Here is a 19,602-nt window from a genome sequence, read left to right as displayed (position 1 = left end):
CCGGGTCCCAGCACCGTCAGCCAGGGCTGCAGGGTCCAGCACTAGGGCAGCAAGGAAGAGAACTGAATTTCTGCCCTCCTGCCCCTCTGTCACTGTACAGAGTGGACTGGACACTGTGCTTGGCTGGCGAGGCAGCAGGATCCCCAGCTGCAATCACCACAGCAGCCCTGTCTTTCTGTTCCCCTTTTTCACGGGGAAGTGAGCTGGGGAGGAGATAACAAAGGGTTTCCTGGGCATTTTCTGGTGTGTGCTGACAAGGAGAGAAGGAATGACTGAAGGTGTGTGAGCGTCTCTGGAGATGGCCTGAGGCAAAGGCGTGTCTTTGCTTGGCCATTCTGGCACCATCTTCAGATGTAGGTTACAACAGGCATCTCTGCCATGGCCTGTGTGCCAGTGCTGGGAACATGTTCCTGCAGCCCTCCTCTGGCAGCTGTGGGGTGGGCCTGGGGCCCCTCTCCAGCTGCTCACAGCCCTGCACTGCCACGGGGAGGGCAGGGACAGTGCCGAGTGTGCAGGGCTGCAGTTTATCCTGCACAGCCTCCTGTGTCCCCTGCATGTGCTGCTCCCTCCCATCACTGTGAAGGGCTCTCTCTGCAGGATCCCGTAAGCTGGAGTACAACGGACAAACCTGGCATGAGCATTGCTTCATATGCAGCAGCTGCCAGCAGCCCATCGGGTCACGATCCTTCATCCCAGACAAGAAGGATTATTACTGTGTCCCCTGTTATGAGAGCAAGTTCGCTCCTCGCTGCACTCGTTGCAAAAAGGTACGTCTGGCCTGACAGCCCGAAGCCCCTGAGTTCTGTGACCTCAGTCCCGTCTGAGCCCCACCAGAGAAGGGGTCAGGCAGCAGCACCCCAGCCAGCTGCTGGTCATGCGCTGCAGCCCCTTTCCCCATGCCTGTGTGTCACCAGTGTGGGGTCTCTTCCTGCAGACCCTGACCAAGGGAGGAGTGACTTACCGGGATGAGCCATGGCACAAGGAGTGTTTCGTCTGCACAGGCTGCAAGACACCCCTGGCTGGCCAGCAGTTCACCTCCCAGGATGACAACCCATACTGTATCAAGTGCTTTGGGAACCTCTATGCCAAGAAGTGCAGCGCCTGCACAAAGCCCATCACAGGTGAGCGGAACAGCCCTGGTTATGGGGCGCTTCTGCAGGGCAAGGCATGACCTACGCCCTCTGCTTCCAGACATGCAGTGACTTCTCCGGGGGAGGCTGCCCTTGTGTGACCCAGGCCCATATGATGCTCGATGCTCGTACATATCCCCACCATACAGGCTTGCTCAAGTGTCTCCAGGCACTTCAGGCCTCCCGGGGACAAATGCTGGGGAGTGCAAGGTGCCCTCAGGCATGTCCCCTGCAGAAACAACTGCGGCTGCTTTCCAAGGAACCCCCTGAGGGAGGATCTCTTTGTTGCGGTGGTCCTAGGGCCACTTCTGTCCCTTCGCCTGCATCTTTCAAAGCGGTGAACTGCACCCCTTGGGAGGAGTTCCCTCTGCCGAGGGGTAAAGGCTCCCAAAACAACCCCTCACAGCATGATCTCATGTCTCTAGCTTGCCGTGAGGCTGGTTGCCGGGTCCCGCGGAAAGATTGCTCACAGACTGGGAAAGCCAGAGACTTCCAGCCACAGCGGAAGCAGCTGCTGCTGCAGGGGAGTCTGGGCCTGTCGTACCTGCCTAAGACAGGGGAAGCAGGGGGTCCTTTTCTGCAGAAACCCTTGAGAGGGTCTTCCCTCCTTGTCCTCCCCCACTTGACCTTTCCATTTGCAACTTGTGTCTTGCTGCTGGGAAGGCAGGCAAAGCCGTGAATCAGCTGGTGACTCAGAGGATGACTCTGGCTGAGGACAGGGCAGCTCATGGGCACCCTGCTTCCCGTCTGCTCCTTATCAGTTTGGCGCAGTCCCGGGGAGAAGCGGGTCACAGCCCACAAGTCCAGCCACTGCCGGCAGAGGAAGGAAGCTGCCCGTGGAGCCTCTGCAGGAGCCTGGGCTGGTGGCAGGACGGCTCTTCCCAGGATTTCACTAGCACTGTCCTTTGGAAGAGCTGCTCCTGGCAGCCCCCTCATTCGCTGTGACGGTGCAGCTCCACTCCCTGCTTCCCTCTGGGGGGAAAATGGTGATTCTGGTCCGAGAATCTCAACCCTGCAAAATCTGAAATTTTTTTGAAATCATTTTGGTCCTCTTCTCCCCACAAGAGTGGAGATTGGTATTTCACATGTATTTGATGCTGGGGGGGGGTCTGGGTGCCACGGTGCAGCGCTGCGTCTGAAGACCTGACTTGGAGATGAGCAGGCAAAGACTCGGTCTGTGCGGGAGGCTCGTCCCAGTTTCCCCAGGGGTTCTAATGCTGCACTCTGTCCCTCCTGTAGGCTTTGGCGGTGGTAAATACGTCTCCTTTGAGGACCGTCACTGGCACCATAATTGCTTTAACTGTGCCCGCTGCAACACCTCGCTGGTCGGGAAAGGCTTCATCCCTGACAACGATGAGATCCTGTGCCGCGACTGCAGCAGCGACCTATGAGCCTCTAAGGACACCGTGGGGCAGGGGCTTTCTCTATTCTTCAGGGTCTTTGTGCCAGACACCCCAACAACATCTCAGGGCAGGGCACGAGGCACAGGAGATGGGGGCTGACCCCAAACCACGGTGTGTGCAGGGGATTCCTGTGCCCCTCCCTGAAGGCTAGAGTACGCTATGCTATGGCTCTGTGCAGAGTCAAAGCTAAATAAAGTTGAAAAAGGAGCTTCAAGACCCCCCATAATTTACTCTTTCCTTTTGCTTCCTGCCTGACCAGGCATGAGCTAAGCCCAGGGCCCCAGCCAAGCAAAGGGCAGTCGCAGCAGCTTCAGCATTGGGCTGCTGGACCTGCACGCTGGCAGCATGTATTTGCTCCCCCTGGCACAGTGCTGACTTTTCTCTTTTGCCCATGTGCTTCCCTTGCTCTGTGTGATACAAGGCAGCAGCAGCTCCTGGTGCGTGCAGCTTGGCCGTGCTGGCCTGTGTAGCGGCTGGCTTTGCAGCACAGCCTTTCCGTACGTGCGGCTGGTCTGTGGTGACCTGGGCATGAAGGGCTCTCTGCCCCTTTTGGGGACACCAGGCTGGAGTGTGGCCAAGAAGAGCGTATGTCCTGCCTGATGGGATCCACCTCTGGATTTCTGTAGCCACGTCACCGTTTGTGGGCCAGACCCTTTGCTCTGCACATCTCCGTAGAGGTGCTCTCACTCAGATGTGGATGAGGAGCTCAAATCACTCGCAGGTACGGGGCGTTCTGTCCCCATGCTCCCCAACTCCCTGGCCCGTTCTTGTCCATCTGTGCTCCCATCTCCCACATCTGCCCCTGTGTGTCTGAGCTGGAGCCCGGTGGCTGTCGGCCCACTGGTGGTCCCCCCTGTGATGTGCCTGGCTGAGGCCCAGAGAAGGGTGAGAGCACCGAGGGCTTTGGACAGGAGCTGCCTTCCCGAGGCGGTCGGAAGACCCTCCATTAGTTCGGGGAGGGGAGTGCTGCCCACAGGAAGGGAGGGTCTGCGGGAGCACAGGAGGTCAGCCGAGGGGGACAGGGGGACGTTCAGGGTGTCCACAACTTGCTCCTGCCAAGGCCGTCCCCTGCCACTGCGGTGGGCAGGGGGTGGCGGCTCCCCCCAGCCACGCTCCTGCCTCGCTGTGTCCCAGCAAAGCAGAGGTGGCACCTGGGCTGCCCTGAGGAGGGGCTTTGCATCTCCCAAGTCCCTGTGCGGGCAAAATAGAACGTCTTGAGCCATCCCAGACTCAGGCGAGGGCTGGAGCCGTCCTTGCCCGGGGGCTGAGCCAGCCCTGGGCCCTGCCCGGGCCCCCCCTGCCCTGGCTCTACATCCCTTTCGCTCACCTTGCTGGGGCACTTCTGCTGACCCTGCTTTCCTGCTTAGATGGCCACGTGCTTTTCTGAAAGCATCTTCTTGTGTGTTTTTGGTTTTTTTTTTCTCCTTTTGTACTCTTTTGTCATGATATCTGTCATTTTGTAACCAACTGCAGGATGAAGGGGCTAGCCCCCCCCGCCCCCCCCCCCCCCCAGCTTTACTTAGGAACAGAAAATGTTATGCATGTTGAAGTGTTTTTAACTCTGTATTCAGATCCTTGTTGAACCGTTGTTTGAAAGCTTTGATGCAGGAAAATCAGAGTTTGTGTGTTTGCTATTCTGAGGAGCTTGGAGCAGTCTCTAGAAGGAAGTGTCCTAAACCTCAGCCTCCTGTGTATTTCCTACGGCTTTATATAATAAACCGTTTTAGTGATGCTCGCTCTCATGTGTTTCTCGAACAGCAGGCACAGGGCAGAGTGCTGGCTGAATCGGTGTTGCTGCTCCACTCGTCAGACTTGTCCTGGCTCCTAAACCTGCACTGGGGGCGGCCGATCCCCACCGCGCTCGTGCCTCCCCCTCCCCAAGCCACATGCCCAGCATCAGCTGTACCAGCCCCGTGCAGGATGGCAGGGAGCAGCCGCTGCCTCTTGCTGTGGGGCTGCAGCGGGTGCCTGGTGCCAGGGCTGCCTGCCCGTCCGTGCCCGCTGTCTGCCTGGGCTGTCCTGCAGCACGGGGCTGAGCAGGGGCCACACGGGAGCCATGCCGCCGGGCTCAGCAGTAGCCAGGATGCTGCGCTGCTGCGGGAGCTGGTCTGGATCGCTGCGATACTGAATCGTATCCCACTGTGCGGACGAGCTTCCTTCCCCTGCGATACGCACTGCCCGGTCCGCGCACGTAGGCTCTGGGGAGGAGGGTTAGTGGGGCAGTTGCTGTAGTCTGGAGTCGGGGTAGCAGCACTCTCCTGGCAGCCTTCCCCAAAGCCGTGCGTGCTCGTTACTCACTTTTATCAGCTGGGGAGCCATTTATTCCCCTAACATCTGAAACTATTTTCCACAGATTCCTTTACATTTACTAACAGCTGCCACGACTTCCCCTGGGCTTGCCTGCCCCGGCCCCCAGCGCCCCTTCGTGCCCCACATGGCGGCTCGGCTCCCGCGGGTGCTGCAGCGGTGGCACCACCGGCACAGCCCATGTGGCACCATGGCACCGGCTCTGTGTGTGCACGTTCCTGGCTCCATCGCAGGCTCCTGCTCTGGCAGCTGACGGGGTTTTTCAAGTGAGATTTTTGTTGCTGTTGCTGCCCTGTGACCTGGGCTCTGGTTTTGCTGCCGCTCTGGCCCTGGAGGTTTCCAGCCAAGCCCGTCCTGCAGCAGAAGCACCACAAACCCTTGTTCCTGCTGCGCTGTTTCCAGGGATTAACCACAGAAGGATTCTGTACAAAGGGCCCCCGGGCTCCTCTTGCAGCCAGCCTCCAGAGCCTCACGTTTTTAGCCAAAAAAGGAAACGACCCAGCTGCACGTAGTGCTGGAACATCTGGATTTTATCCCTGTCATGAATGGGTCATGGCTGTGCATGGCCCAGTGCCTGATTTACAGGAGGGGGAGGGTGATGTCATGCACAACCATCCCCCCGAGACTCCCAGAGTGGATCTAAAGCAGTCATGAAAATATTGTTAAGTACAGGCAAACTGGGGGTGGGGGGGTGGGGGGCAGGGCTGGGCTGCTGCTTGGGGTGAGGTGGGAGCAGGAGAACCGGCTAGGGGGCCAGGGCAGCGCTGGGGGTGTAGAAACAGGCCCCAGCAATAACCACACATGCCCGAGCCGTGCTCGCCTGCTCCACCAGGGTGGGATCGGGAGCTGGATCTGCGGCCCCCACGGGCAGAGCCTGCACTGGCCCCGGCGAGGTGTCCCCAAGGGGCTGCTTGCCCTGCACCAGGGGAAGTGCTGGGCTGGGAGCGGAGCCCTGCCGTGGGCTTGCTGGTGCAGGGATGGGGACAGGGACCCGATGCTCCCTGGTGCCTGGAAGCAGCCTTGTGTCCCAGCCCAGGCCACCAGAAGCATTAGCTCAGCGGTGACGATGGCTGCTCGCTGCCAGCCGTGCAGCGGTGCCCGCGCCGGGTGCTTCCCCGCTGGGGACCGACGTGGCTGCCCCTGGCTCAGGCTCACCGCAGGCAGCAGCTTGGCTCCCAGGGGTTTGTTCTCTTTCCAGCCAGAGGTTCCCCTGGAGGAAAGCTGAGCCACTGGTGCGTCGGGTACAGCCGTGTGCCGGTGGCCCAGAGTTGACGGGAGCTGCCTGGCTCTGCCTGCTGCTGCCTGCGGCCAGGCGGGAGGGAAGAGCTAACTTAGCTCCCAGCTGGCTGCTGGCACTGGCCCCTTTTCCAGCTGTGGCTGCACACGGGTTCAGGCAGCGCTCAGGTTGCTGTGCCGGTGATGTCCAGCTCCCCAAACCAGGCAGGGACCTGCCCAGGCTGCTCCTGCGTCCCCCTGGGTGACCAGTGGGGAGGCTCAGGCAGGTCCCAGGGCTAGTGGGAGAGCCGGTGCCGAAGGGTGAACAGCTCTCCCTTGTCCCAGGATCAGGAGGTAGGGATGCAGTTATAGGCAGGCTGAACCCTGCAGGCATCCCATGAATGCTCCCCCGGGCCTTTTTTCATTGTCCCTCTGTCCCCACCCAGCCAGGGCAGCACCTAGTGAAGGTCACAGGGAGGAGGGGAAGGTGCGGTAGCTCAGCACAAGTATTTTTCCTCCCATAATCCCACTTTTCCTTCCAGAAAAATCACGAGAAATCCCACAGCCACCAGCACAAAGGCTGCTGCTGCAGCAGGAGGCACCGAGGGGCTGCAGGGGCTGCCCCGGCATGGAACATCGCCTCCCGGAGCAAGCTTCTCCCACCGGAGCAAGCTTCTCCCGGGTGTGCTGCCATTCCTGGGGTGAGGAGGAGGGAGGCCACGCTCTGGCTGGTCTTGATCCACCTCAACCCTGCTAATGCCAGCGGCCCAAAATAAAGAGGCCATGTGGCTGGATGTGACACTGCTAGGTTTCAACTCTTTCCCTTTCCAGGGATGAAGTTTCATGCAAGGGGAAATGGAAGAACACTAAGTTCAGAATCTTATCTCCGTTTTTATTTTTAGACAGGCATTCATGAGGAAGAAATGACGTACTTTGGGGCAGCCTGTAGTGCAAGAGAGTAATTAAAGACAATATTCTTACCTTCAGTATCATTCTTTCCTCCGTGAATTGGCTTTTCCCAGGGCAGGATCATGTTTGTCTGCCATAATTAGGCCAAATTTTTTTGTTGTTGCTTTTGGCTTAAATAATTTATCATGCTTGGTAGAAAAATATGAATAATTTATTTGCAAGTTAAAATTTAATTATAGCTTTGCACTTGGCAAAGTGGGGGCAAGGCACTGGCATGATCCCTCCTTGGCATTTAGGGTGGATCTGAAGAAGGCAATTAAAATCCAAGTGAAAGTGGAAGGTTGCAGCCACAGTTTCTGTGGGAGGACTTCCACCAGGATCGTGTCACTCAAGCACAGTCATGTTGTTGAAAGCCTGTCAGGCCACAAACGTCTGCACTTCCCAGGTACCAAGGGCAACAGCTCTGAGCCGGGAGAGGCAGCGAGGGTGCGCGCCCAATCCTACAGGCTTGTTTCCTTCAGGCATGTTCCAGTTTGGACTCTGATTCATGATGGGATGAAGCTGCTGGAGCCTGTCACTCCGCCAGCCGCTGGCATGCCACCTGCATGGGCTGGGGAAGGCTTTGTCCCCTGGCTGCAGGGGCACAGGGGCTTCTACCGGGGTGGGTGCAGGGTGCTGGCCATGGGGCTGCGATTGGCGCAGGTGACAGGGACACCCCGCGGTGCCAAGCCTGGGCGGTCCCTCCCTGCCCTGCATCCAGCCCTCCCCTCAGGCCCAGCTGTAGGTGATGTTACAAGCCACATGCTGTGGATAACAACTGTGTCAGGGCTAAGCGAGCCTGCCTGCGAGCTCTGTCCGGCTCCCTGGGGCTCCGGAGGTTCCTCAGGAAGCCACGGTGGCGGCAGGCCTGCAGGTAGCTCAGAGTCACGGCACCCTCTGCCTCGGCGCCCAGCGCCCGGTGCTGCATGGGCTGGATGCGCGTGCTGCCCGCCCTGTCCCCAGGCAAGCCCTGCAGAGCGGCGCTCCCCGAAAGGCCGGCCTGCTGGGGCCCTGATGAGGACTGCCTTCTGCTTCCAGACGGGTCCTAGAACGCGCAGCGTGAATGTTTACGTAAGCAAGCTCATAACCATTTTGATAAGGCTAATTAAAGCCATGACACAGACTTCTAAGTGCACCTTCCTGCTTTCCCTGCCCTTGCTGCGTACGCTGGGCAGCGATGCGGTGGCAGAGGGGAAGGGCGCAGGTCTGCGGGGGCAGCATGTGGGTGCATGGCTGAGGGGTGCTGTGCGGGCTGGAGGTGTTGGTGGGGGTGTTGTCTACATGCCCCACGCTTGCACGCAGCGTAGGGGTGAGTTTCGGAGCAGCGGTCCATGGGTAGGTGGGCTTCAGGCACTCGTGCTGCCAGGCCGAACGCTGTGCTGAGTTTCCCGGAGATGCCAAGGCTGCTTCAGAGTGCACACACGATACTACGGAAAGCAGCCGCTCTAGCAGTGTTCAAAACAGGACTTTTGGATATCTATTTGACTTTTTCCTCTCCCATTCCCCCCTCTCCCACCTTCTGACACCAGCCCAGCCCCTTTCCTACTCCTCGATCGCCCCGAGGCTGCTGTCTGCAGAGATGGGAATGGCTTCAAAAGTGCCTCTTGCCTTCAACTTTGCCTTCACTTTGCTGTTGCTTCTGGGCAGTCGTTGTGCCTCCAAGGCTGGGGCCAGACCTGATCCCAAACCCAGCACCAGCATCTTGGGGCAGCCTGTGCCACCAGGTACGGTCAGTGCTGGGGAGAGCTGCGGGCAGGCCCGGAGGGGCTTGGAAGGCAGCCGCCAGCAGGGCTCCTGCCTGCAGACCCCCCCCCACCAGTGGGGCCAGGCTGGGCTGCTGTGGTGCCAGAGTCCAGCCGCTGCCACAGGGGGACAGGCAGGACTGCTGGCAGGCAGGCTGGGCTGTGCGGTGTCACAGCTCTCCCGGGCAAGAGGCTTCCCCTCCTTTCCCGGCAGCAACTGCTGCTCACCCACCCCAGCTCTCTGCCGGCCTGGGCAGCGCGGAGCCCAGCTGCTTTCATTAAACAGCATTTTCTTGGTGACTGCTAACTACGCGAGTATAATTTAAGCTAATGGCCTCATACAACACGACTCTCTCCTTCACTCGGATTTAGACTAGGAAGCGTAAGCAGTTGCCACAGTGGCAACCCTTTTCTCTGCTGAAAGATGTCTGCAGAGGGCCTTGTGCCTGCAGCCAGCCCCGTGCGCGGGGATCCAGCCCTGCTCCTGCCCACAGGGGTCTGCCTGCCCCTTGCTGGGGTCCTCTCTCCAGCCCCTTTTCTCTCTTGACTATCAGACTCGTGTCCCCTCCTGCAGAGTGGACAAACGACTCCAGGGCCTGGCCCTGTGTTGGAGAGCAAGGGGCACCTGTGAGGCAAGGGGGGTCCTGAGCACTGCTGCTACCAGTCCCCTATGCCCGGGCTGACACACACAGGCTCCCAGTGAGACACCCTCTCCCCTGGCCACTGCCCCCGGGAGCCACGCTCTGTGGCGGAGTCGTCCAGCAGCAGAGCGGAGGACGGTCCATGCACACCCACCTGGATGGGGCTCCAGGGTCCCGGCCAGCATGGCCCTGTGGCCTCAGCAGCAAGGGGCACAGGGTGTGCTGCCAGAGCTAGGCCACAGCAGGACACTGAGCCTGTTAATAACAGGACTTGTGGAAATGGTGGGAAAAGGGGTGCTGGGGAGCTTTGCAAGACCCTCTGCGGCTCCAGTGCCCAGATTCTGTCCAGGTCATGCTGTCAGCACCTTTGGTTTTGTTGTTGCTTTTCCAGCACTTACACAATGATCTGTCTCTCCCTGGCAACAGAAAGACTAGCCACTTGCAGCTGAGGCCACAGAAATGCCAGGGACGTGCTTCGGGGGCCTCCAGCTCCTCAGGCCTCCTCTGATGTGGGCTTTGGCCAGAGCCCTGCCTTCCTACCCTCCTCTGGCCCTGCCGCCATGGCTGCAGCGTGCTGGGTGGCTACCACTGTGGTCTTCAGGCCTGTCATGTCCTCCAGCAGCTGCTCTTGCACTGAGATCCCTCTCCTGCTGGCCTCAGTCCCACTGCTGTTTTCTTCAGCGGGCAGATGGGACAGTAAAAATCGAGCTGCTCCTTTGGGTGCACCGTCAGGCTGCAGCCTGAGCCGTGACGCTGTGCCCAAAGCTGCAGTGCAGGTTATTTGTGTGAGGGGGGAGATGCTGGCGGCAGAACCCCCTTCTCCCCAGCTCCCCATCTGCAGAGAGGCTGCTTTCAGATCTCCGCGGGCCCCTCTGCAGCCATGTGGCATCTGTGCAGAGGTGGCACATGCCACCACCATGGCTGAGTGCAGCAGGGCCATGCCAGGGCCACCAGCTGTCACTTCATGCTGCGGCTCTGCCTGGGCAGCTCCCGGTGGCACCGGGCCGGTTTGTCAGAGCCAGGTGGATGCCCCCAGTCTCCGGAGGGTTCCGCTCGGAGCCGCGGGGCTGGCGGGGCCTGGGGGCCGAGCCGGCAGCACGGCGCCGCCGCGCAGCGAGCCAGGCCCGTGCCGGGCCCTGACGCCCGGGGCTCGTCCTGAGGGTGCCCGGCGGGACCGAGAGGAGCCTGAGGCGGCTCCGGGCCGCACGAGCACGGCCAGGCCACAGCCGCCTCCTGCCGGCGGCCCCTTGGCGGCTCCGGCCGAGCCGCTGCCAGCCCCGGTCGTGACACCTCCACCCCGGCACCGGGCACGGCACCGGGCACCGGGCACCGGGCCTGGCCCCTCCGTCCCGGCATCGGGCACTGGGCACCGGGCCTGGTCACTCCGCTCCGCAGCCGAGCGCCGCCGCCGGGCCGGAACCTCCGCGCCGGGCCGCGGGCCGGGCCGGAACCTTCTGGCGGGACACGAGCCGGGCAGGGGCCTTCCGGCGGGGCGCAGGCAGGACCGGAAGCGGGCGGCGGGCAACGGCAGCGGCGGCGGGCGGGAGGATGGAGACGATCCTGGAGCAGCAGCGGCGTTATCACGAGGAGCGGGAGCGGCTCATGGACGTGATGGTGAAGGAGATGCTCACCAAGAAGTCTACGGTGCGTCCGGGGCCGCGGGGAGGGCGGGCGTGCGTGCGTGCGTCTGGGCGCCGGGCCTGCGCCAACCCCGGGCCTGCGCCAGCCCCGCTCCGCGCCGCCCCCGCTCCGCGCTAATCCCGCTCCACGCTAATCCCGTTCCCCTTCTCCCTCCCTCCCCCCCGTCCCCCGCTCCTCTCCCCACAGCTCCGCGACCAGATCAACTCGGACCACCGGACACGGGCCATGCAGGACGTGAGTGCAGGGGGCCGGGGGAGCGGGGTGGGCCTGGCCTCTGCCCGGTGCTGCCGGAGCCAGCGGGTCTCACCGCGGTAACGTCCCTGGGCGTCTGGGGCTCTTTTCTGTTCTTCAGAGGTACATGGAGGTGAGCGGCAACCTGAGAGACCTGTACGACGACAAGGACGGGTAAGTGCTGACACAAACACCCCGTCCAGTGTGTGCAGCGGAGCATCTGCTGGGCACCTTCTGCGGACAAAGGACTTGGCGGGCTTTTTTAAGTCAGCTGTAAATATATGGGCAGTAACACTGGCGTGCAACACCAGAAATCAAATTTTGGAGACTAAACATGCTAGAGCAGGAGCCATGTTGCATGTTGGACACGTACATGCTATGTATACACCTTTTGTTCTTTTTTTTTTTTGTAAGTCCTGGGGGGAGGACCTGAGTTGCCTTGAAGGTTTCTAAGTGGAGGCTACGGTGTGTTCAGTGGGAGATATGACCCTCAGCCTCCAACCGTAAACCAGGCAGACTGTGAGATCTGATGTGACCTTGTGAGGTTTGCAGCCAGTCTTACTGGAGCTTTGTGTGACCAAAACGCAGCCAACGTGTTTTCCTTTCCACTTCTAATCTGTCTGTTTTCTTGAACGCACAGCTTACGGAAGGAAGAACTCAGTGCCATTTCAGGGCCAAATGAATTTGCAGAATTCTACAACAGATTGAAACAAATTAAGGAATTTCACCGGAAGCACCCAAATGAGGTGAGTAGTTATCTGCTTGGTAAGAATAAGTGGTTTGTGGTCTGTTTGGCCTCATCCCTATAATAGACTGGGGTTTTTCCCCCCCAGTTTAATTGCCGTAATATACCAGTATTAAGTACACTAAAATGTCACTTGAGAACAGAAGGTGTTGGAGGTTAGGTGGTGCTTCAGAGACGGGCTCCTGTGAGAGTCGTGTGAATAGGGGAAGATGCAAGATGCTGACCATGCTCTCTGCTTGTTGTGTGTTAGCTCAGTGTTCTGCTGCTGCGCTGGCCTTTGGTCTTGCCTATTTCATGCTGGCTAAAATCAGACTTTTTTTGTTGGTGCATGGTGAAGAAGTGCTTGGATACCTTTCAGTTAGCAGTTTTCTTGATGCAACCTATCGTGATTTGATATTAATTATTCTAGGACATTAGCTGAAGTAACCATTTTTTCTATAACTTTTGTCTGTACTTGAAGATCTGTGTTCCGATGTCAGTGGAGTTTGAGGAACTGTTGAAGGCCAGAGATAACCCGAGTGAAGAAGCTCAAAGTAAGTTTGTAGGTTTTTTTCTGAGGCTAGTCAGTTTAAGTGAAAACATGGTGCTTGCTTGAGGTATTATTTAATGAGTTATTTGATCTGTTTTGCACATTTCAGAGTTCCACCTCCCTTTTACTAAATGACTTCTGAAAATTGTTCCTTTTGTCATTTAAATTCTTCTGAACTGCAGCCCCTGGAATATTGCACAGTAGTGGTGCTCCTTTTGAGGAACATTCTGCTGTGCCTACGGAGAGAAGCTCTCAGTTGCCTGGTCACTGAATATCTCACTTGCATTGTCAGCATCTTCCTGAAGCATAGATTAGTCCACAGTTAATCCTTTTCAAGTTCTAAAGCATATGTATAACAAATAGAGGAGATTAAGCTCATAGTAAAGCTCTTTGTGATCTTTCCTATAGATCTGGTGGAGTTCACAGACGAAGAAGGATATGGACGATACTTAGATCTGCATGACTGTTACCTCAAGTACATTAATCTAAAATCGTCAGAGGTAAATGGCTGTATGTGTCTGGGCAGCTTCAGTGCTTAAGGCCAGGGTTTTTCTTTGGTTGGTTCATGGTTATTTGGGGGTGGGGGTCCTTACATAGGTAAATTTATTTCCAAGTAGCAGTGTTGAAGTCACTTTGTTGCACATACTGCTTGACAGCATCTGAATTCTGAATGCTGTGTCTCAACTCTCCTCTTTTGCTCTCTTGAGTTGATCGCTCTGTCATTAATGTGATGAGGGCCTTGTAAAAAGCCACTGTTTGCTGCTGCCGAGGACTAATAGGTGTCTGAGGCAACGTGTTAGTGTACGGAGGACCCCAGGCCTCTGCAGTCCAGAATAATGGCAAGAGCTAGTGCTTTTCTTCTGGTCTGATAGTGGGAAACTAGATGTTAATTTGGCTGCATGTGTATAAAGCTTGACTCAAAACTTTTTTTGTCCCTAGAAATTGGATTATATCACTTACTTATCCACATTTGACCAACTCTTTGATATTCCCAAGGAGAGAAAAAATGCTGAATATAAGAGGTGAGCCTTTTTGCCTGCCTGCTGCTTTTATGACAGTTGATGGGAAGGAATTTGCTTCTTACATGTGCAGCTGCTAAGAATATAATTAACAGTCAAACTCAACTCATGCAAGCCTGGTCACTGAGCTATAGTAACTCAGTCATGTGTCTGAGCCCTGAGAAAACACACAGCACACCAAAAATGTGGGAAGTTGCATTCTACTCTGGAAAGACCTTTTAAGTTATCCTTGTAACTGCTGCATCTAGAAATTGTGCGTTGAAAACTCGTAATCTTGATGACTTCCCTTTGGAGTACTAGAGGGAAAATACTTTCCAAAGATGTGCTTAGAGAAATATGTTAGAGGCTGATACTGAACTACCTGTGCTTGTGATTACTGTGCCAGGTACCTTGAAATGCTTCTTGAGTACCTGCAGGATTACACCGATCGTGTGAAACCGTTACTGGACCAGAATGAACTTTTTGGGAAAATTCAAACTGAGTTTGAGAAGAAGTGGGAAAACGGAACGTTCCCTGGCTGGCCGGTGAGCAGTTGTTAATGCCGTGTGAATGCTGCTGTAATTGTGATAGGTTTTCTGTGAATCATTTGTGTAAAGTCATCACTGACGTTACATCTTATAGCGAGGTGTGTAGCTGTGTATCACAAAGATGCAATTTAATGCTAACTTGAATTTGAAAACCAACATAACCCCTTTGAAACAAACCTTTTTTTAAGGGTTGCTGATTTTGTATCTTTTCTGTTGTTCCATTGGTCATTTTAGTGAGAGAATTTTTCTGTCAAATGAACTGCTTTTCTCGAGGGCAGAATATTGCATTGCATGAAGTGTTGTAGGATGTCACCAAGATCTTGCATCTGTTTTTTCTTGGCAGAAAGAGACCAGCAGTGCTCTCACTCACGCTGGAGCCCACCTGGACCTCTCAGCATTTTCCTCTTGGGAGGTATGTTTTCAGTCCTCTGTGCTTAGTGCTAAATTTTGAGCAGGTGGAAGCTTAGTCATTTTGTTTCTTTTCATAATTTTACTTGCTGTGCTTTTGTCTCTGGCTCTGTGCTTTCTAGATAAAACTTTTGATTATGCTGATGACTTAATTTCTCCCATTAGGGGGATGTAACCTGAAAGATCTGGTTACGCTTGTCACATTCCTCATTTTTCAGTAAGAAATGACGCACCCTTGACAGACCTTTCTTGAATGCTATTCCTTGGGGTTTTTTTCTTTTTTAATGAGTTAAAATGGACATACAATAAAAATGTATTTGTTTAATAGCTCCTCTTATTGCCATTTACTTTAATTGATCAGGAATTGGCCTCCCTGGGACTGGACAGGTTAAAATCAGCTTTACTGGCCCTGGGACTAAAATGTGGCGGGTAAGATGCTGTCTTTTTATGGTTCCTTTTCAGTTTTTGAGGTCTTCCTGTCTTGCATTACTTTATGGGATACTTGTTTTGTTGTCTCTATTGTACAAGAATTACCTTAATGGTGTTTGAAAGACAGAACACTGAGAACCAGTCAGGGGATACTGTGAATCTACCGTTTTGGGAAGTGTCCTGTACTGAAGTCTTTTGTATAGAAGAGTTTGGCGTAAGGAATGAAGACAAAGATAATAGGAAAACTCATGATCTCTTAAAAGCTAAATTTAGAATTTTGTTGCCTAAATTCAAATAGTTCTTGGGAAACGTAAAACTATGGTTTGGACTCATCTTCTCCCTGTTTCTCCACAGTACTCTGGAAGAGCGTGCTCAGAGACTTTTTAGCACTAAAGGCAAATCCCTAGAAGCACTTGATCCTTCCTTGTTTGCTAAGAATCCAAAGACAAAAGGAAGCAAAAGGTGAATTCTTAAAGGTCATTCTGTGGTTGGTGGTTTTCTCTTCACTTGGATGAGAAGTATTCTGTAGATGTCGTGACAGAGAGATTCTTGGAGTATTAGAAGCTTTTTATGTTGGACCAAATGGTCCCGAACCAAATGGAAGATATCAGAGCTGAATTTGTGCGTTTGTGCGCAGAGCTCTTTGGTACTTGTTTCTGTTTTCTTGCTGTGTACAAGTCAAATTTCTCTTTAGAAGTTCAGTGTATACATGATGTTTGCAGTTCTGGAATGGACTTCATAAAGTTTCTTTATCTATTTCCAGAGACACTGAAAGAAATAAAGATCTTGCGTTCCTGGAAGCTCAGATTTATGAGTATGTAGAAGTTCTTGGGGTAAGGATTTTATTTTGTCTTTCAGCTTTTTATTTCAGGACCATCAAATAGTGACTGGAAGGTTACCCATATCTGTACCCAACGCTTTTGTGGACAGCATGCCCAGAAAAGTTATTTTCACATCCAGAGTTGCAATGTTTTAAAGTGCATGTTAGCAGATAGCTTTTTCTGTCATTAAGTAGGATATGGTGGATTACATTTGTATTTCCATTAGGTAATTACTTGGCAGGCTTTTGTGAACAGGTGTATCTTGTGTCAGTCGCAGACCGAGGTAGAGAGGTGACATGTTCCCTTGGGGAGGCCTGTCTTTTTCCTTTTTTTTTTTTTTTTTTTCCCCTTCTTCTAGGTGGCACATCAATGTAGATAATTTCTATTTTATGGCTAACTCTCAGGGTATTGCAAACCTTCACTTGTTCTGTCTTGATGCTTGCCTTAATTCCTTGCTTCATTTTGGGGTGAGAGCTTTCAGCAGGGTGGCTGTTGCCGTTAGCTTGTCATCTTGGAAGTGCTAGTGGTAGTACAAGATTTTCATGCATTTTAAGTAGGAAATGTTATACTAAAAACTTAAGCTGTTGGGCTGAGTAAAATGAGAGTTCTCTGTTTCGTACCAGTCTTCCATTCTCCTCCCTCTGTACATTGAAAAAGTGTTTCACACTGCAAGATTTTGCCCGCCCTTTGTTGCTGTCATGTTGTGTGAACAGTTCCTTCTGTTTTTTTTCATGCTATAGGAACAGAGACACCTTACTCACGAGAACGTGCAGCGTAAGCAAGCACGGACAGGGGAAGAGCGGGAGGAGGAGGAAGAAGAGCAGATCAGTGAGAGTGAGAGTGAAGATGAAGAAAATGAAATAATTTATAATCCTAAAAACCTGCCTCTTGGTTGGGATGGCAAGGTAACTGAGATTGTCAGGTCTGGAAAAGCGGGAGATCTCACTGACTCCACACTGCTCTTCCATTTGAACCTGCCTTGCCACATGTCCTCATCTTGGTTTTTCTTTGCTTGACAGCCAATCCCATACTGGTTGTATAAATTACATGGTTTAAACATCAACTACAATTGTGAGATTTGTGGTAACTACACCTACCGAGGGCCCAAAGCTTTCCAGCGTCACTTTGCAGTAAGTAACATTTTGCTACAAAAACATCAGTACTGTGTTCAGATAATCTTTATAGTAAGTAGCTGAGTCACTGGAGTACCCGTGTGGCACTTCTTCAGCTTCTAATGTATGGTCTGGGATGATGCTGCAGGGCTATGCAACTGGAACTATACATTTTGTAGGGCATATTAAGATCTCTTCTGCCAGTTTTTGTGCAGTCCTTTCTTGTTTGAACACTAATTGCAGTATCCAGGTCTGATTGGTGCAGAGTGCCTCTTGACTGCCAGTGTATTGACACTGTGTAAAATACAGAAAAAATATTTGTATGGAAGTTCTTAGGACTGGTAGATTTGTATTTTGATTCCTACATTGTTTCAATATGTCCAGATTTTAATATGCCGTGTAGTTTTTGGCATTGTGGATGAAGTGGCATTCCCTCTCATGCACTGACCTCTTACCTCTTCTCCCCAGGAGTGGCGACACGCTCACGGAATGAGATGCCTGGGCATTCCCAACACTGCGCATTTTGCCAACGTCACACAGATTGAGGATGCAGTGTCCTGTAAGTAGTGACGGCAGAATGAGGAATGTGGCATAAGAACGCCCATATTGGCTCTGACCAAAAATTTGTCTTGTTCTGTGACCAGAGACTAGTTTCAGGATAGAGGGTAAGAAACCCTGTGCATGTGGGATAATCCTTCCTTGGATCATCCCTCCCAGCTCTGAAAAGGAGAGTGTCTTCTTGGTTGGATACCTGCAGGAGTAGATGCTTGCTGGGGTTGCCAGCGAAGTGTTCATTTGTTGGCAGTTATTTGTCTGTGATGCTTTGCGTATGAAATCTCAGCCAAGTGCAGTGGGCCACCATTTCTTCAGGCAGAGTGTGGGTACATCATCCCATGTAACTTACTCATTTGATGTTTGTTAACAAGTTCATGGGGAAGCCAGAAAAAAAACTTCAGAAATGGTAGAGCGGATTTTGAAAGCCTTAACAGGACTTGGGACTTAACAGTGATTATAAGTTAAAGCGGCTAAACTGTGCCAATGTTTTGAGAGGCTACCTCTTGCAGAGGCTGTTTCTTGAATCTGCCCCACTCAGGTTAGCAGATAAAGGTTGTGGTTTCCTGGCAGTAAATTAATTCTTGCCTAGAAGAAACCAAACAAGTAAAGCCTTGATTTCCCAAAAACTGTTGTTCCTTTGGAGCTGCATCTCTGAAGTAATGTTTCTGGACCTTTGTCTCTTGTGTCCCATCCTGGATAATCACTTTAAAGCCTTGTTTGCTTTAGTTCTGTGCCTTTCAGTAAACCATACAGAGGGATGAGAAATTTGTAATGGATATTAGATATATTCCTGGGTTGCTGAAGTGACGGTATTTTAAAAGGGGGAAAAAAACCCCATCATGTGTATATTTTACTAGATTAAAAAATAGTATCTCATTGGAAATGGCCTCAGATCCTGTATGACTTTTTATCTACAGTGTGGGCAAAACTGAAACAACAGAAGGCTTCGGAGAGATGGCAGCCTGATACAGAGGTGAGATGTTGGAGGTATTTGGATGTCTCTAGCCCTGTGTACATGGGAAACCCCCCAATTACCTTGCGTGACCTGTCTGGCTCTGTCATGAGAGTGTCTAAGAGGGTCCTCTGCATGCTGGAGAGATAAGCGGGAGCCTACACTGCTGGTTGCACGGCTCCTGTTAGTGGTGATGTATGAAAAGCGCTTCTTGTGCCGTGCTGGAGGGTAATTCTGATGGGATGGACTCAGCCCTCTGTGTAAGAATCTTTTAATACCCTGGCTTGCAGTACCAATGTCATCTTTGTTGTGTGAGAAGAAAAAGAAACTGTTGTGAGAAGTGTGGTCACTCGTACTAATGCTTTTTCTTAAACTTCTGTCTCAAAACAATTTTTCAACAGTACACAGGTACCTGTGGGACATAACAGCCTGTAGTGTAGCTTGTAATTATTCTGACTCTGGCTGAGCTCTTCTCATGGAGCCCGCTGGTAGATGGTGCGTGCCTCCATGTAGAGAGGTTCTTGGCAGGGTGGTTGTGTTCAGCGGGTGGTGCTGGAGATAAGATTGAAATGCTGTAGTACAGCCTGAGGCAGGCTGTGTCCGCGTGTCTCTAAACTGTTAGTTCCATTCCAGGAGGAATACGAGGATTCCAGTGGGAACGTCGTGAATAAGAAGACCTATGAAGACCTGAAACGTCAAGGGTTGCTGTAGCTTTTCCCAAGTGAACAATTTCACCCTCTGGAAAGCAAGTGGAGATGTGGCAGCAGCCCTGATTCTTCTTCAGTTTCTGGATTTTTGTATGTGCATGAATATAGATTTCAAGGATACTTTATAGAATCTCTTTCTAGTAAGCCCCTTGTGAAAAGCAGACTTGTGATGTTATTTTATATTAAAAAAACCCCTGGAAAATAAACCAGTTTTAATTTAGGAAGTGCTGAGAAACTTGTCTCCTTTTGTATGCTGGAAGGAAGAGATTGATTACAGTCGTTAAAATGCTTTTTACAGAGTTTCAGTTGTCAGAAATGATTGATTCTTATTCCCATTTTGATGGAAATTTTTATGATGAGGATTGACTTTCTGTAAAGCACACATGAACATTGCGGGCTGACAGCAAGTAACAGTCCTATACTGTATTTTGCTGTAAGCATGTGGCTTTCTTTGGCCTTCTGTGCAAAACAAACTTGCTTGGCTTAACACTGCTGCTTTTTTTCCTCCCTGTGGAGCTGGGGCCACTGGGACTTTTTTCA

At 53.0% G+C, this 19,602-nt stretch overlaps 2 protein-coding genes across 5 annotated transcripts in view; both read left to right on the top strand.

Moving 5' to 3' along the window:
- FHL3 (four and a half LIM domains 3) overlaps nucleotides 1-2,740 on the top strand; it is a 29,385-nt gene extending 26,645 nt beyond the window's left edge. For all 4 annotated transcript variants that reach the window (XM_055704716.1, XM_055704715.1, XM_055704714.1 and 1 more), the window contains exons 4-6: nucleotides 598-767; nucleotides 935-1,121; nucleotides 2,370-2,740. In XM_055704716.1, coding sequence (XP_055560691.1) covers nucleotides 598-767; nucleotides 935-1,121; nucleotides 2,370-2,521 — 509 coding nt within the window. In that variant the 3' untranslated portion in view covers nucleotides 2,522-2,740. The remainder of the gene's footprint in view (nucleotides 1-597; nucleotides 768-934; nucleotides 1,122-2,369) is intronic.
- Nucleotides 2,741-10,871: 8,131 nt separating this feature from the next.
- Nucleotides 10,872-19,282, top strand: SF3A3 (splicing factor 3a subunit 3). The gene is made up of 17 exons (XM_055705768.1): nucleotides 10,872-11,030; nucleotides 11,214-11,261; nucleotides 11,380-11,432; nucleotides 11,899-12,004; nucleotides 12,464-12,536; nucleotides 12,941-13,032; nucleotides 13,472-13,554; nucleotides 13,937-14,075; nucleotides 14,422-14,490; nucleotides 14,848-14,915; nucleotides 15,270-15,377; nucleotides 15,679-15,748; nucleotides 16,477-16,641; nucleotides 16,756-16,866; nucleotides 17,317-17,407; nucleotides 18,321-18,376; nucleotides 18,989-19,282. The coding sequence occupies exons 1-17, from the start codon at nucleotides 10,935-10,937 to the stop codon at nucleotides 19,064-19,066; spliced, it is 1,506 nt and encodes a 501-aa protein (XP_055561743.1). The 5' UTR covers nucleotides 10,872-10,934; the 3' UTR covers nucleotides 19,067-19,282.
- Nucleotides 19,283-19,602: the final 320 nt, after the last annotated feature.

Source organism: Falco cherrug, chromosome 3, assembly GCF_023634085.1.
Source record: "Falco cherrug isolate bFalChe1 chromosome 3, bFalChe1.pri, whole genome shotgun sequence".
In the NCBI taxonomy this organism is placed as follows: domain Eukaryota; kingdom Metazoa; phylum Chordata; class Aves; order Falconiformes; family Falconidae; genus Falco; species Falco cherrug.
The sequence above is the reverse complement of the archived record's forward strand: the minus strand, read 5'-3'. Positions and strand labels throughout refer to the sequence as shown.

Coding starts and splice junctions, on each gene's coding strand:
- SF3A3 (XM_055705768.1), top strand. CDS start 10,935: ATGGAGACGATCCTGGAGCAGCAGCGGCGTTATCACGAGGAGCGGGAG. Junction 11,433..11,898: donor CTGTACGACGACAAGGACGG/GTAAGTGCTGAC, acceptor TTGAACGCACAG/CTTACGGAAGGAAGAACTCA. Junction 14,491..14,847: donor CAGCATTTTCCTCTTGGGAG/GTATGTTTTCAG, acceptor TTAATTGATCAG/GAATTGGCCTCCCTGGGACT.